The following is a 17,052-nucleotide window of genomic DNA, read 5'->3' as shown; positions in this document are numbered from 1 at the left end:
CCAACTTTTTTTTAATAACAGAAAAAAGTTTCGGTTTGCTCTTGAGTCGGAGCTCGGCGGCATTGGACGGATTTATTTGGCGAAAGGCAGTACCACTACTATTCAGCTTCTCGATTGTATTTTGTCCCATCACTGGTGTCTTGTCGACAGTTCGTCAGTATTCGCTCTCGGCTTCCATGTACGCTTTGTTGCCCGCTCCTTTGTGGGTAGCATCCAGGATGCGACTGCCTGCTTCTTTGCGACATCCGTAATCTCAGAATGATGCTACAGCTCTTTCTTTTCGTTGCGCCAAAAATCAAAATGTACTACTACAATTGCTCTTCGTATCTCTTTTCTGCATCCAGAAACGACTCGTCGCTATTTTATCCATGTCGACTTCAGTCGCCCAGAAATGTCCACCTCTTCACCTAATGCCTTGGCCTGGTTCGCGTGCAACAGAATTTCACACCGATTGTCATATCCAGCACTGCCTTCGAAACCACCTGTGGATCAATTTTGCCTGCCAGTTCGACCTGATCCCTTCCTCTGCACAACCACGTCAACCTTCACCTACCTTGTATGCTCCGCGTCTCGTCTTCGCCTTCGCCTCCGCCTTTCCCGCTAATGCCACCTTGCCTGGTCCGACAGACGTGCGATACCGCTATGCCAACCAGTCCTCCGTAATTCGAATGTAGCATATTGACTCGCTGTTCAACAACGAGCCGAGCAAATTTATCCAGGCATAACCCCTTGGTCCAGGATAGAGAAGGGACACTCTTCTCAACGATTGGAACCGGGCGTGCTTTTCCCGTAGTCTTAGAAACGTGTATTGTGGATGTATGCTGACAGGCGAATAGCTCGACAGGTATATGCTACCTTTGATACATGGATTTAACCCAAGGGCCTTGCCAGACTGAGTCGCTGCCGGCCAAGGTCGTCGCAACAATTTCAATGACTGATCAGTGGTGGCAGCCACGGTTCTGCGAATATTAATGATGAGCGATCCCTTGCAGCACTGATCCACGTTTGTTCAAAGCAAAATATTTCAGATTGCCATGTCGTATCCGAACGACAATTTGAAGACTCTTGAGGTGCTCAAGGCGCTGGTGTGTCGTGCGTCGGCGCCCTTTCTTGCTCTTCACCTGACTCACAATACAAGACTGACTTGCAGCATCCTAAAGGTGTCAGCTAGAATGGCACAAACACCTTTTTTCTTTGTTTCGATTTCACATGTGCTCTTTTTCCATTAGATCTCATGCTTGTCGCTTTGAACACTATTTCGATCGAATAAAGCAAAAATATATTCAGCGCGCATTGGGTCACATCCAGCGCGCGTCTTACCTTTGTGTAACACCATACTATCACATGCTAATATTACATGGTTCCCTTTCGAGTCACGTACGACGTTTTTAATCTTTTGAAACCTTGTTTTGTCTCTTTCTTCATATTGGATTACGGTGTCCATATTGCATGCCATAGGTGGGGGATGCTTTCCAGGCATGTCTTAAATACAATAGTAGAGTTGCTTGAGATGCAGCAAGAAAGGGAAGGAAGAGTGAAGCGAAGGGGAAAAAAAAAAGAAACATGAAGAGTTTAAAAGTAGATGGACGCATCATCCGAAGAAAAGGCTAGTAACAAAAATAAAAATATAATAAGAGAAAATTTTAGCTTGAAAAATATCAAAGAAAACCGGCCACCCACCCTCATTCGTTTCGTTCCCTGACAGATACAGATTCCCCTAAAAACTCCTTAACAGTCCCATGCTGGTTTTATTGTCTCTCTTCATCTCCCGTTATCTCTGCGTTTTCCTCGGGGTTTGTAAATAATTAAAAGAAAATAATGAAACCTTCACTAGAAAGAAGGACCAAAAAAAAAGAGCCTCTGTATTAGAGTATACAGACGACGGGCTTGTAGAAAACAACCACTCCCCAACCCAAATTTCCGGTAGGATTCGTGCGTGTTAGAGACACTTTTTTTCTGTTATCTTGACAAGGACACGGGAGAAAGGGACGAGGAAGCGGCCGAAAAGGGCGTCGAGACAGATTGATTGTCATCGTCTTCGTGATGGTGATGGTGATGGTGATGAGAAGAGGTATGTATTTGTGTCTGAGATTGTGTTGCGAGCGGGGAGGATATTCTCGGAGATCTGGACCCGGAGGCTTTCGCGTCGCCTTTTAGGGCTGAGAGTTTGGGCGACGCTTTGATGGGAGGAGTATGTGTTTCAGAAGATATTGAACACGAGGAGGAAAATTGGAGAGGATTTGGATCGTTGGTAGCAGTTTGGGTGGTGGTGGGGTTGGTATCATTGGAGTGGTCGGAATGATGCGTACTGGCATCGACACCGTTTTGTTGGTGAAGTTTGTCTTCTGCGGTCTTGAGCCGGTCCTTGGTGTTCGCCAGCTCGGTCTGGAGTTGGCGGATATATTGGATGGCGAGCTCGACGGTGGCGGCCTTGGAGTTGGAACTGCTTTGCTGTGCGTCTGCTGCGACGGCGGCGGCGGCGGCGGCTGCATTGCTGGCCTCGGTGCCGGCGCCAGCGCCAGCGCCAGAACCCCCAGAGGATGGCGATTTCTTTGCGGGATTTGATCCTGATCCTGGTCCTGATCCTGGTCCTGCTGCGGCGGCGGGGAGGAGGGCTGCGATTTCTTGCAAGGCGTTATTGATGCGGTTGCGGCGGCCTTGTTCGGCGAGTTTGTGCGACGTTCGTTTGGACGTGAGATTTGTTGACAGATTTGACGGGTAGGAGACGCCGGGTAGAGTAGTGCCTTCGAGAATGTTCTGATAGTTGGATTTGGACGCCAGGAGACGGGCGGATTGTTCGGCGGAAGCTGTAGTCAGGGAATTAGCATGAGTGTTGTTTGAGAGAAAGAGAGAGAGAGACAAGAGGGGCGTGTATTGAGGAAGGGAAAGAAAAACCCAAATGTAGAAGAAGTAACTTACCTCCGTCAGGGAGTAAAGGTTTGATGCTGGGCGAGATGCGAGGCCGCAAGGCAGGGCTGACTTGTGAGGAACTGTTCCTCTTCTTGCCGGCTGCGGTGCGAGCCGCAAGTGGCCGCATAGTCCCGTTAGGAGAGGCCATGGCATCTAATCGGGGACTTGAGCGTGCAGATGAGGTTCCGGCACTCAGGGGTCCCAGTTTTGGGGTCCGCTTCCCAGACAATGTGGGAGTGCGCTGGCTTTCACTGCTACCGCTCGTATCGATCCGGTCGAGAGATGGCTGTACGGTGCTCGATGAAGTAGCCGCAGCTGGAAGCATGAAATTATCCTTGGCTGGCTCCGGCAAGGGTGCGAATTCAGTACCCGTAGAAGCAAAGTCGGGCTGGATAACGCCGCTCCCAATGACCTGGTTCGATGATTTGGGCATCCTCATTAAGGATGCCGGCGTGGCGGGAGCGACAGCACTCGGGGCTGAATTGTGTTCGTCGGCGGCAGAGTCCAGCGCCGGCCCAAAGGATAATGATTGCGTGCGCGACCCGGAGCCTGGCACAGGCGGAGGTCCCATGAGAGATTCCGAAAGGGGCTCCGGGGAGACCGAGTCAGCTCCGGAGCTTTCAGAAATGGGCTTGTGCGGCACATTTAGAATTTTGTGCTCCGGCTTTTCAGACTCGCGGGGTCCCTTGAGATCCTTGGGAGCCAGAGTAGCACTAGAGGTTGCTTTTCGGCGATGTTGAGCTTTTACAATCGGCGACTGGCGAACTGTTCTGGCGGGGTTCCGTGAGCTAGAGGGCCTTCTGCGTGGGTTGTGCGCGGCACGTTGCTGCGCGGCCAGCGAGCTAGGTGGCGTTCCCATGTTGCCGGTGAAATTTATATTAGGGTCCAAAGGCGAAGTTGTCGCCGAGGCGTCGGAGCCGCGGTGCACGTTGTAAACTTGACGAGAGAGCCCATAATTTTGGGCCTCGAGTGCGGGAGAGGAGAGTGGGCTGAAATAGCTTCCGGGAATCGTATACTCCGGCATCTGAAACTGGGTATCTAGAGGAGTGACTGCGGGCGAAACCAGGGGAGTGAATGCCATCTGAGCGATAGCGTCAGTCTAGAGTCGCAATGGTTACAAATATCGGCTCAAGGAAACATACCGGATCTTCCATCTGGCAGTACTGGTCAATTGTCGCTTGCGCATGAGGATCCATTTGGTTGAAATATCGTTCGGCAGCGCCGTGAAGCTCCATGCTATTCGGCGTGGGAGGCACAATCGGGTTCATGCTGAATCGAGGGTCCTGAATTTGCGAGTGTTGCGGCATATTTTTTGTCTGAGGATTGTTATTTTGGAACGGTTCGCCGAGCGCTTGATCAAGGTTTGGCGGCTGCTGCTGCTGCACTTTGCCATGGTCGGATTGCATTTGGTGCATATCGCCAGGTTGCTGGGATATGGCACCGTCGGCGGTGGTATCCATCGCATTGCCGGCATCAGGCTGAGCATTTTGATTTCCGGGGTCGAAACCATCGTAAGTTTGAAATCCCAATTGCATGTCACCAAAGTCGAGGAAATTAGTAAAATCCTCATCTGGTGCCGAGGTCACCGGGTCGAAGCCGGTTACCGACCATGGCTGAGAGGTTGCTCCGTTCATGTCGAGAACGAAGGTATTCAATGCGCCAAGTCGTAGAGGTGATGCAACAAGGTGGTGGATGTCGGATTGCCAAGAAATAAGGGTCGTTTATGGGGGACAAAGGCGAGATTTGACTTGAGATTGGCTATTCTGGTAGTTGCGCAGAGATTGAGACGAGATATAAAATTGGAGACCGGGGGCCGCGTGTGGCAGAGATCCAACCGCGGGGAGACTATATGTTCCTTTTGCAAGAAGTGCGCTCCCTTAACGTGCGCACGTATTGTCAGTCCAGTATACTCATCTGGAGGTTGATGAGAAGAAAAGACGCTTCCCAGCGACAGTCGTGGCCCGGAGATTTGAGGAACAATCTCAGCAAGAGGATACTGTCGCCAAGAGATTTCGATGGAGTGATAATTGGTGCCAAGGGGGTTCGGATGGCGCAGGACACTAACATCAGAAAGGAAAAGAATCCAAGGAAAAGCCAAGTGGGATGTGCCGTGGGAGGGCCAATCATCAGCATGACACTCCTAGATCCGCCTTTGAACCCCTCGCTGGCCCCACCCCTCTATCCGAATTTCGACAGTTTCCGAGCGCGGGAAGAAGAACACAACGAACGAGTCTGCGAAGAAGAAGGACCGAAAGGCGTTCAAACAGTCCCACGCTAATGTGCGTAACGAGGAATTCTTCCACTGTGCTTCCTTTTCCCCTCTCGAGAGCATGGGGACGAAATGAAGAAGTCCTATCCCACAAGTATGATACTGGTTAGACTTCTAGACCCCATGTGACTGCTATCGTATCAGGGTAACTAATGCTTTCAAATGTGAGCTTGACGTCCATCTGACAGGGTACTCGTAGTAGCATCAACAGTGAAAGAAACATCCTTGGACAAGGTGAAACGGGATCAAAGCTTGTTGATGGAGTAGATGACGCCAAGCTCAAGAGGTCACACTGATCAGCCATGCCCGTGAGTTGGGAAGATCCCCGCTCGTGCTTTTGCCGAGACATGCAGAGTGAACAGTGCACAACCCAAATCGAAAAAGAAAAAGAAACTCTCATCACCGGTAGTTAGCATCATCGTCGATTGGAGTACCGATAAAAGCGGAAATCACATACGTCCATTTCACACCACCGACCTACCTTAGGTACTCTCTGTAGATCTCTTCAGTGACGTATCTGAGAAATAGGCTCGCAGTAGTCCATTTCATTCGTTCACAATCACACTTTCTGAGGTAATCTCAAACTTCGCCATAGTATTTTATCTCAGCCCTTGTCATCATGCCCAAACCCAAGCAATTCGTCAAGGAGACGAAAAAGAAGGGCGCCAAACCCAGGGCCGTCAAGGTATGAATAGTATTGTAGCTCCGAAGAAAGAAATGATCATGACGTTTAATGTCTGGTAATAGCAAGGTCCAGAGACGGCCGATGAATTCTTAGAAGGTATTTGCTGCAGTTGAATTGCACCCGTGACGTTATTCGCATGCGACGCTTACTCACGAGGAACAGCTGGGGTCGAATTCGAAGAGGCCGGCGAAAAATGGAGAGCTGGTGATGCTGCAAAATCGACTCGATTTTTTATTCGAGCGATAGACAATTATGACACTGCCCTTCGAAGCTTTCCTGATTCGTTTGATAATGCCTATAACAAGTATGTTGCAAGCTTATTAGAAACGCACAAGAAATGTTGTCAGAGGTTGACGAAGCTGATTTTCAAAGGGCACGAGTGCAATATCAAATTACCCAACACCCTACCCTAGCTGCTCAAATACCGACGCCCACCATTGAGCTTCTACGCATTGCTTTGGATTCACATCAATATGCTCTTAAATTGAAACAGGATAACGCTGATGTATTATTGTACGTCTCCCAAACACCAATATTTAAGTGTCTACTTTTATCTAGTCTAACTAGTCCCCGCTGGGCTCTAGCAACACTGCACAGGTCCTCACAAGCTTGGCAGAATCTCTCACAGAAAGTGCGCAGCAATCCGCAGAGGCTCGTACAGAGGCCGGCAAGGCCCTTGAAGAAGCCATTGAGCTTTTTCAGCGATGTTTGACTCTTCAGGAGTTTCAGCTCGCAGAATCCCAAAAACAGATGCAGATCGCCGAGGGGCAGGAGGCCGATGCTCAGGGTGAGAATGTCGAGGCTCCTTCCAGCAGTGCACAGCCAGAGGAGGCCGAGTCCGGTCCCGAAAGCCCAGAACAGCAGCAATGGTTTTTCATCGAGGAGCCGGTGACCACAGAGACTATCCTCGACACCGCCATCGCTCAATTAGAAACACTGACCGCGCTGTGCGGACTGGTAGCTTCTGGGGCAATCGAAAACAATCTCTCCTGGATAGAAGAGTATGCCACGAATCTATTCCAGACCAAAGTGTCAGATTACGCCACCAGCACTGACCGCGTGGCTGAGGTCGCTCTGACCCGTGCCAACCTCATGTGCGCTCTGGCAGAGGCAGGCTTTCGGACAGGACGTGTTGATGTTGAAACGTATGAGAGAGAAGTACGTTCTGCCTTCCCTGATGGACTTGATCTGTCGCAAGATCCTGAAGGCCTTTGCGAGAAAGCGGACGCTCTCGTCACTTTCAACGTCGCGGTACAAGAATCTCTGATCGCCACTCCGAACGCGCTAGATTCGCAAGCCCTTGACAGACTGAGTGCTGTTAGATGGCAGCACCTTACCACGGCTCTGACATCATTCACTGCCGCATCAAAACTCCCTTCTGCCGAGAATGCTGCGAAAATCCATATTGCTCGGGGAGACGTCGAGTTATTACGACGTCGCTTGGGGGATGCACCCAGCCACTACGCTGTCGCTATTCGCAACGGTCCGACTCTTGTCAAGAATGCTCAGACGTACTACAGAGGTGCTGCAGCAGTCGCGCGGAGCTCAGGATCTTCGAAAGACGCGGTCGAAGGCTCGGTCAAAGAAGCCGTGGCAGCCTTCATCATAGGAAACAGCGATTTGCTTCGAACTATCCAGAATAGTGTCGGACAACAACAAGTCGTTGATGTACTTGAGGAAATGTTCAGCGACGGTATTGTTGGCAGCGAGTTCTCCATGTCGCTCGAAACATTAGGGTTGTAGCCGTTGTTGGTGCCAATAGACATCTTAGGAACAAACATAGCCCAGGATCCTGCCGAAATCAAATCAATCGAGACAGTGGGCAGTTTGTGCCTCTTGCGCCCTTGTGCTTGTTCTTAATCTTTTATGTGCGCCACAGTGTCAGATCACTCTCGAATTCTTCCATGTTATGTTTTCTTAAGCCTCTGGATGTGTCCGCAATGTTCTAAAGACACATCGGCTTGAATTTTTGAAAAAGGCGGAAAACCTTGTCGAGAATCAATGAGATTTATATGGAATCCGCTTCTTCCATTTTCGAGAAAGAGCAAACGAGCTGAGGGCTATATGATTCACTTTCTTATAAGGAAGCCAAATCAGAGTCACAAGATAGGAGTCATGGTCAAGAATGAGATTGTCCGAGGATTATCTGAGACTAAAGCTTATTTCAGGTCTAAGACATGTCACGAAGAATTACTGGCGACCGGAGGCCCACCTTTGCGACTGGGAGGACTGAAAATGGCGGTAGTCCAACAGACTTGCATCACGAGAACAGTCTTTTGCACTACCCTCAAAATGCTGGCAATTATAATCACAGGCGACCTCGAACCAACTCCAGACGAAGGAGAGGGGGACAACATGTAATAGCCGACCAACGGAACAACTACCGGTCTAATTTTTCAACACTCTCCAGAGCAGATAATGAGACCGTTGCTCAGCCGCTCTATTCTCTTTTTCGAGAATCGTGTCTGCCTCCAAGGAGCGATTGTCCACGTGAAAATCTAAAACATCTCTACCTGATCAGACACATTCTCTCCCAGTGTTTTATTCTTCATGGTTCGTTGGAAACTTTGATGTCCAACATTCATGCTCTATTTCCTGGACAAGAGGCTATGGATTGGGAGATCACAGATACGATCTACTTTAAGCCAGAAATTTCTTACGTTCAATCCTCGTCACCGATAAGAGTAGAGCATGTGCAAAATCCTTTCCAGGAAAGATGCGCTGTCAATACACCGCCGGCAATGGAAAATAGCTTATCGAGCCCTTTCGTCATAGAGTTACCGGAGTCAAACACAAAAGATAATTAAGGATCCAAAAAAGAGGAAGGGGAAAGATTGATAAATGGCAAAGCCTTGTTCAAAATTAAGTAAAATTGCAGCTCGTTGCTGGCGCTGCGGAATGTTTACAGATCTCCGACCCTTCTTGCAAAAACTAATTTGAGTAATCTATGGTTTTTTTGGAGTACCCTTCAATTGCAGCCACTAAAAATTAAATTAATGGAACAGTACTTTGGCAAAATGGTATTTCCTGGGAATAGAAGAGATACTCATGTGTCATGAGAAATAATGTAAATTCCGCCGGTCTTTTAGCGGTGAGATGACCCTGCCTTCGTTCCCCAATTTGAACAAATCGTTGTGTATGACTGGAATATATTAGCAATATCGTTAGTTCATTCATACAATTTGACATTGGTCCGCTGGGGTTGTGTAAGGGCTGCAAATAAATCGGGCGCTTAGATATCTTCCTCCATCACATCTACTTATATTCAGCAAAACATCTTCAAAAGATTCGCCTTTGATTCATCGGCCAATATAGCTCTGTTATTTCTTCAACTGATTTGCAAGGACGGCCTAATCTATTTGAGGCCAATCCAAAAGATTCTGCGCTAATATACGCCTCTTCAGATCTTTTCAGTTTCCAGAGCGGGCCGTACCTAGAGGGAGGTAGTCGACTGTCCGTCGCAGGCCAAAGGTAGAGAACACCAGGACGACCTTTGACCACACCATCACAGCGTCACGTTACCTTCAACGGCACCGAGAACCAGAAACCGCTCTTGCCAATCATCATCCAGAGTTCCCTGTCGAGCTGTCTCGTGGCTGGCGATGGACCACACCTTCCCCGATCAAAGGTCTCACAAATCCCTGTTTACTTTTTGCTCCTTGATGGTGCTGTCTTATTTCTACGATTTAGCGTCCGTGGACAAAGAGTGTCGCACTAATGATGACAGGGATCGAGGGAAATTATGGCTTAATCACATTCATCGAAACGGGAAACCCGTCCATTCTTTGACGGTGGAGACTAGAATCCCAAATTATGTTTTGTATCGCCTCATCTATGCAAGTCAATGATTGAGGACCCCGTCCTCCACGAAAAGCAACAAGTCAGCAGTGCACAGTGGTGGCAAGCTGACGTTGGCAAGCCAAACCAAATAGCGATGAGGGCAATAGCCTCTGCTGTGCAGAGGGACCTGGATAATTCAGCTTTACACACACAGAAAGGATCTTCGTCTTGCGGCAAAAAATGCGGATCCGGCTGAACATGCGATTCACTGTACAAGAAAAGGAAAGCAGCATCTGGCTTTGTCGTTGTTTGCCAAGGTGCCGGAGATATGGCGCATGGAATCATGAATGAAATCTTGTGAGAGCCGATTGGTGGACAGCCCCACCAGATGAAAGAAAGGCACCGTGAATAGTGATATGGACGTATATGCAAATTCGTTCGTGGGGTTTCTACGCTCGACGAGTCCACCAACGATGACCAACACCAATTTGATGACCAGGATCCATGTGAGAAGATGATTCGGTGTATCCAGGTGAGGCGAGCCTGTCAACCAACCCCACAGCAACTAGGACGGACTCGCTAGGGAAGAATGGCAAGACTGCCCGAGGGTCCCGTTGCGACGTCAAAACCTATGCGGGTGAAGCTCTGACCGATGGGCATCGCCTCGCGTCCGAAAGGCTGTGTCACCGCATTATGCCCGTCTGCGCATTGAGGGTACATATTTGCGGCCGTTGCAACGTTTTTGTGGCAACCAACGCATCATTTCTACCGCAGTGGCACCATGCGCAGATCAAGCCGGTCCATAATCGGAAGGAAACCGATGCAGTGCAATGTTAAGCAAAGAATTTCTTTCTATGGATAGTCAAGAGGGAGTCACGCCTGCAATGATGCTTCATCTGCGCGATAATGCAACCGGCATCTATAGAGGAGGGGTGACTGACGCGTGGTCGCGCTGCAAGTTGACCCGAAAATAATTCAGTAGCTCCTGCTCGGCCTCGTCTTATGATGGCCAAGCGCAGCCTCTCAGTCGGGCAGTCCACGCCTGCAGCCGCCACGGCCATCTCTTGTTCGCCTCGATTTATGCCACCCCTGTCCCTATGGCACGTTCTCAGTCTCGAAAAGACAGGCCAACGGTCGACCGACGAATGAGTGGGTGGCAAGAGCCTCTAGCCGTTCAATGACGGCTGAAGAGACCCTGTCCACACTTCTATCCAGGCGAAGCAACACTGCCGCACAGGCCACCTCATGGTGCTGTGCATAGTGCGTGGAAGCCCGCGAATGGGTTCACTTTTTGCTGGATGCCCAATTTGACTGGGTATGCTGCAGTCAAATCATATAGAACGGGCTGCTGGCGGAGGCTTCTCGACGCTTTCTCTCGCCGCTCAGGTCATCCCTTTGCCTCCTTGGCCATTTCGCTATTTTCTCAATTTGTATCCAACCGGATGCGAGGTACCGCCATCGTGCAGAAGCTGGACCTGCCCCGGCCAAAGCTGAGGGACTTGCTTCTGTGACCTTTGAGCCAATTCTGTCCCTCTCTCTGCTATTTGAAGCTGTGATTTAGCTATGGCAACTAGATAATCTTTGGGAGTCAATTCGCTTTAGTATCTTTTTAGACTCCCTCGAGGCCAAAGCTGTGGAAAGACGAATCATCATTGGAGATTCTTCAATCTCGAATTCTGGGTGCTCGGAAGAACAGTGGCTTTGGTTCTTTTTCTGGTACACACCGTCACACCCCCACCTCTGACCTTCGACCCGCGACCCCTAAGACATTCGGTTTAAACCGTCTCTTGTTCCACAAACACTTTTCGAGCGCTCCTTAAACCTGAATCCTACGCAAATTTTTATTTTTCTTTGGATCAAAATATCGCTGGCCGATTTCTTTCTCGATAATCTAGAAGAGGACCCTGGTATTGTAATTTCCATTTTCCACGACAAATTCGCCACACATCACTGGATATCAGTATAAACGACATATCTACATGACCTCCGTGACAGTTTCTGGATCGGAAGCTTTGCCAGTCAAAAGAATCTCAATTTTCCTGGACAGGTAGCCCGTTCAATACCTAGGGAACGACTTCTCTAAACTGCATTTGAGCGAGTCTAGAGTTTGCGACTTCCGTTCAACGCTTGGCGGCATGCCCTTTGCACAAGTTGAGGATGTTTTGATGAATATTTCCTCCATACAAGTGGTCAAGAAGCAAGCACAATATATCAACTTATTCACCACTGAGAGCCTTTTCTGATACTATGCGATCATCCAAAATGGCCGCCCTCCCTTCGGATTTTGATTCACGTTCAAAAGTAACGAGGCCACACCCAATGCTCAGAATCAAGACCACACCCAATGCTGGTATGGCAGACTCTGCCATCTCTTCGTCCTCTAAACCTGGAACACAAGTCTCCGTGCCCACCGCCAGCCACATCGCGATACCAAATGCAAGGAAACCATCCCATGAGAAGCAGATTCGAAGAGTCTCGATGCTGAAGCCTGCATACTTGAGCAGAGATTCTTTGGCGTCAACTACTCCTGTGAAAAGGGAAACAAACCCTATCGTTTCATCAGGAAATGCATCGACCTCTGCAGCCTCTTCACGATTTGGTCTCGGCATTCTTAAGCCAGAGAGCAGGGGAAATGCTGGCGGGGTTTCTGAGTCCGACACCATGGACCGCAACGCCCCATCGAAGGGCTTGCGGCGAAAGCCATCGATGGTGAATCAAGCAGTAGCAAGAACGGACAGACGGAATGCAACGCCAAAAAATCTCACTACAAGTCCAATGTATCCAACACGCTCTGACTCCCTACTTCGTCCCGCTCGAACGTTTTCGCCAGTTGCAGACATCACTTCGACGTCATCTTCCGAACCACAGCCTCCCTCGACGACGACTGAGACGCTGCTTTCATTGAGTCCTGACGCCAATGCAACTTCTCAGCCATCTTATTTCTGGGATTTGAATAATACTACAAGGTTTGGTTCGCCGGCTCCACCCCCAGCGTCCTCAATACATGCTCTCTCTGCAAGCCCTTCCACGAGGTATTCCGATTCACCAGGACCTTTCAGTCGGACTTCGACGCCAACGTCAATTTCATCCTATTCCCCAAGCATAATCATGCCGCTCAAAGGCTCAACCACTAGAACAAGGGCCAGTCCTCCACGGAGTAGACCGCCAGTGACCAGAAGAAAGGTGGAACTCATGCCTGAACGAGACAATACACTTCTAGATCCACAAGGCCTTGCATCATTGCGCGAATCCTTGACCTCATCCTCTTCCGGATCCACCATAAAGGCTGGTGACCGCAGCGACAAAGGCAAGAAGCAGCACGCTCTTCCGCCGTCTTTGAGCCCACCACCGCGCAAATCTTCCATTAAATACATGAAACAGCGAAGCGAAATACCCGACGGTGAAATTGGAAATATTCAAAACCCGAATGGTCTAGCAAAAAGCATCCCCTTACCGCGGTCGGCGTCGCTGATGGCGGGCGCACGCCCTTCGAGGCCGAGTCGGGACGGGACAACCCAGCTGCTTGACCTGCAGCAGGACTCACCTATCATTCAGAGCAATTTACCAAAGCTCCAGTCTTCGAACCATCATCGTAGGAGCTCTTCTTCAAGCTCACTTAGCTTGAGTTCCATATTTAGGCGCGATTCGGCGTCAGTGAGTATTTCCGATATCTCATCTAGTCAGCCGAAGGCGGCACCATCAACAACCATAATGTCTACGCGTGCAAATCGGCCGATAAATGCACCAACGCATCCTCCCACTCAAAAATTCACTTCTTCAGCTTCTAATGAGCATCAGATTTCCGACAGAGGAAGATCTACATCCACGGATTCAAGCAACAAACCAATATCAAGGTTCGGATTTTTTGGCCTACGGCCAAGAACGCAGAGTGATTCCAAAGTTTCTGAGAGACCAGCAAACGCAATAAAGGCCCCAAAGAAAGGTCCAGTTGCAGGAACAGGCCATGAAGGTTACAAAAAGTACTCGATGCGAGGTCGAAGTGGAAGCACAACAAGCGGCAGCGGTAGCTGGACTCGCTCAACAAGTGCCGAGAGCAATACTAGCAGTGTCGTTCGTAGCACATCAAGTCGTAAGTCAAGTATGAACAGCACAAAAGATCTACCTCTGGACGAATTTTTCCTTGAGAGACTCTCGCCTGTTGTCATAACGGGTGGAGGAGGTGGCAGCGAGCTTCTTGAAAGAAAGGAGCCTGGTCATCTGAGGCACAGTGGACGAAGCTCAGTGGCTGATGGCTTTGGTGCTGTTTCACAGCGAAGTGTTTCTGATATATCGAAACAATCCGCTGTTTTTCATGAAGCTCCTACAGTCTGTAGAAGGCCCTCATTGCTGTCTCATAAGGCCGTCACGCCTGGACTGGTGCCTTCACAGCGGAGCATGAGTATAGATACTGAACCTTCTCTTATCTCACCAGAGACACCTGGCATTCCGGATTTTACCGTTTGTGGATCATCCACAGAGCCGAGACTTGCAAATGGCACCAGTCCAGAGCATGGCGGTATGGCAAAAAATCATATCTTCTCTCAATCTCCATCTTCTCCAGGCAGCTCTAACTCTAATAAATGGCCATTGCCACGAGAAGATAAGAATTTGCCATCCACTATTTTGTTTCCAGAAGGAAAGGAAGGCCTGTTTCTCCGACCATTGAAACCATCGCCAGCGCCACGACTGCGTCGGAAATGGAGCTTTTTCCAAAGGGCCCATCTTTCGCCCGCAGAAAGAGATACAGACGAAGAATCTATGGGAGATGCGCGTGACCTAGCTTCTCGGCCGATTGCTCACTACGCCATGTTCGACGCTGTTGAAGTAGATGAAACTGAAGATCTTGAAGATATAATGCATGAGGTGGAGATACTCTCAGACACTGATGGGCATAGCGAATCGGGCCAGAAATCGCACTGGTATAAGAGCAAAGCAGCCTCGGACCAAGACCTTCCAGCCTCTGCGTTCCCGCAAACTCCAGGTTCATCTGCGAGAGACCCCTCTCAGCTGCATCGACCGACATCGGAACAATTTCGAACCTTGCAACCCTCTCTCCTGCCTAAAGAAGCGCCGTCTGCTGGTGACATAGGAACGCGACCAAGTCGCCTCCCGCAAATTGGACGGATCCCAGCTGTGGTCTCCAAGCGGGATCGAAAGCGGACACTCCCGGCACAGTCATTTTCGCGACCTTTTGCTAGGGCCAATCCACGGCCTGCTACCCCTGCGCAGTTGAAAATGCACCGACCTGGAAGCTCCCGGAAGGGTCAATCGCATGGCGAAGTTGAAGGCAAGCCCACCGTATTGCCCGCCGCATGTAGCCCCAACAAACCTGCCTCGTCCGCGACGCAAAGCCAGCTAGCACTCACCACCTCTCCGTCCCCAAATCCCCTACCTGCCCCAGATTTCTTTGGCTTTCCGCGTCGGAAAGACTCTGAAGTGTCTTACTCTAGCAGTTCAGGTGCAAGTTGGGCAGCGACCACCGCTGTTACTCCACTTCCTCACGAGCCGCCTACCGAAGATGAGATTTGGGGAGAATACGATGATCTGATTGACCATGTCCTGGCGTCGAATAGGCGCAGACACGGTAAATCCAAATCTTCATTTCAGAGGAAGAGATCTGCACAGTGTCTCTTAGGCGACGAGACCCAATCCGCTTTCTTCTCTAGATCAAAAGCAGACAATACTCAAAGAAAAGGAGAGACTTCTCTCGGGCCTGCTCCTGATCAGGGAGCACCTCTGGATTCAAAGCGTTCGTCGCCCATGTCCTTTACTGATCTATTTTCGGGCTATGGTGAGCGCAACAACAGTTATATCGATCCATTAAACGATCCCTCAGAGGTGTCTGTACGCAGCCGAAGCAGCTCCAAATCCATCCACTCCAAATCCGGATCTAACGGAGGTGCCGACACCCTGGCAAAGGCTAGCAAGCACGATACTGAGTTTGCGAGAAAGGCTAAAGATGAACCAATGAAGCTTGAACACCTTGCAAATTTGAGATTTGGTGCATTGATGACGAGCAGGTGGCTTTCATTCGGTCGCGTGCTCTTCAGTCCAGCCCATGCAGACCTGAAGCAGAACAATCAAGATCGTCTTCTCATTCTAGACGGGCTGGGAAACGACGACTGGTCATTCTACTGCGCATTGACGTACCCTAACGCAACCGTCTACAATCTCAGCCCAACCACAATCAGTACCAGCGCGTCTAACGCAAAGCATGGATCGGACCTACAATCACCACCGCACAACCATCGCCAAATCTACCATTCCGATATCGCCAACCCATTTCCATTTCCTCGGGGCTTTTTCACAGCTGTTGTCATTCGGTTTCCAACCGCCAACTCTGAGGCCGCCTTTCGCCACGCCATTTCCGAAGCCAAGCGTGTTCTTCGACCAGGTGGTTACCTTGAATTTAGTGGGTTCGACATTGATATGATGAACATGGGATCCCTAGCTCGCCGAGCAGTACGCACGCTCAAAGTACGAATGCAGGCCGCCGATCCAAACTTGTCTCTCAAGTCTGCGTCCGACAGCATCCAGAAAATGCTAGGTCGGCGAGGCTTTGAGAATCTCAATCGATGTCTGCTCGGTGTTCCTGTAGCAGGCAAAGTCGCTGACTCGCGAGCTGGCTCATTTGACAGCGCCAATTATTCCCTGGATGATATGCTCCGAGACCATTCCCAAGAAGGTGACGTTGGGATTGCAAAAATGGTAGCCAAAGTCGGACGCTGGTGGTATAGTCGCTGCTATGAGACGTGTATCTCGCGCGACGTGGACATGTCTGGGACGCTATTCAACAATAGGGAACTCTTGAAAGAATGCGAAGAGGAGGGAACCAATTTTAAATTGTTTATCTGCTACGCGCAGAAACCGTTGACGCCACGGCGTCGTACAGTCTCGCTTTAATTACGTCCTTTTAGAGTCCAAACTCGATAATACATTTGTACAAATTCCGAACCGATACGAATCGAACATACGAAAATTCAACGATATCCCTTTCTGGCAGCTATTCTCTGCGGCAGCAGTTGTGATTTTGGTTGCAAGTCGCGCCAAGGCACAAGATCACTTTTACGAATCTGGATTCAAATTTTACGATTACGATTACGACACCATTATTAGATTTTGGGAATCTCACGACAGCATTGCAAGCGATTTGTTTTGTTCCTTCTTCTCTCTCCGTTTTTTCCCCTTTCTCTTCTTCTTCTATTGTTTATTTTTTGTCTTCCAGGCTTTTTGTGCCTTTTCTCGGATATACCTTCTTTCCAATATAAGAAATTGAATATTTCTTGGACACGCCGGACGGGAACTATTAATGGCGGATAGTAATACAGCCCATGAGCAACAACAATATTGACGTTGTGACGTTGTCAAATGGAGCTTCAGCATGCTGGACCATGTTATTTTTTCTATT

General features: G+C 49.5%; 3 protein-coding genes across 3 annotated transcripts; 2 read left to right on the top strand and 1 right to left on the bottom strand.

Moving 5' to 3' along the window:
- Nucleotides 1-1,959: 1,959 nt before the first annotated feature.
- On the bottom strand, nt 1,960-4,544 carry L228DRAFT_265537 (hypothetical protein; the record flags this gene model as incomplete). Its single annotated transcript, XM_018334714.1, has 3 exons — nt 1,960-2,807; nt 2,920-3,991; nt 4,053-4,544. The coding sequence occupies 3 exons, from the start codon at nt 4,542-4,544 to the stop codon at nt 1,960-1,962; spliced, it is 2,412 nt and encodes an 803-aa protein (XP_018190607.1).
- Nucleotides 4,545-5,798: 1,254 nt separating this feature from the next.
- On the top strand, nt 5,799-7,607 carry L228DRAFT_265536 (hypothetical protein; the record flags this gene model as incomplete). Its single annotated transcript, XM_018334713.1, has 5 exons — nt 5,799-5,864; nt 5,927-5,960; nt 6,027-6,168; nt 6,237-6,377; nt 6,449-7,607. 5 exons carry the CDS (start codon nt 5,799-5,801, stop codon nt 7,605-7,607), a joined length of 1,542 nt encoding a protein of 513 aa, XP_018190606.1.
- A 3,916-nt stretch (nt 7,608-11,523) lies between these two features.
- Nucleotides 11,524-16,696, top strand: L228DRAFT_60746 (hypothetical protein). The gene has a single exon (XM_018336761.1). It carries the CDS (start codon nt 11,892-11,894, stop codon nt 16,545-16,547), a length of 4,656 nt encoding a protein of 1,551 aa, XP_018190605.1. The 5' UTR covers nt 11,524-11,891; the 3' UTR covers nt 16,548-16,696.
- The last annotated feature ends 356 nt before the right edge of the window (nt 16,697-17,052 follow it).

Source organism: Xylona heveae, assembly GCF_001619985.1.
Source record: "Xylona heveae TC161 unplaced genomic scaffold L228scaffold_2, whole genome shotgun sequence".
In the NCBI taxonomy this organism is placed as follows: Eukaryota; Fungi; Ascomycota; class Xylonomycetes; order Xylonales; family Xylonaceae; genus Xylona; species Xylona heveae.
The sequence above is the reverse complement of the archived record's forward strand: the minus strand, read 5'-3'. Positions and strand labels throughout refer to the sequence as shown.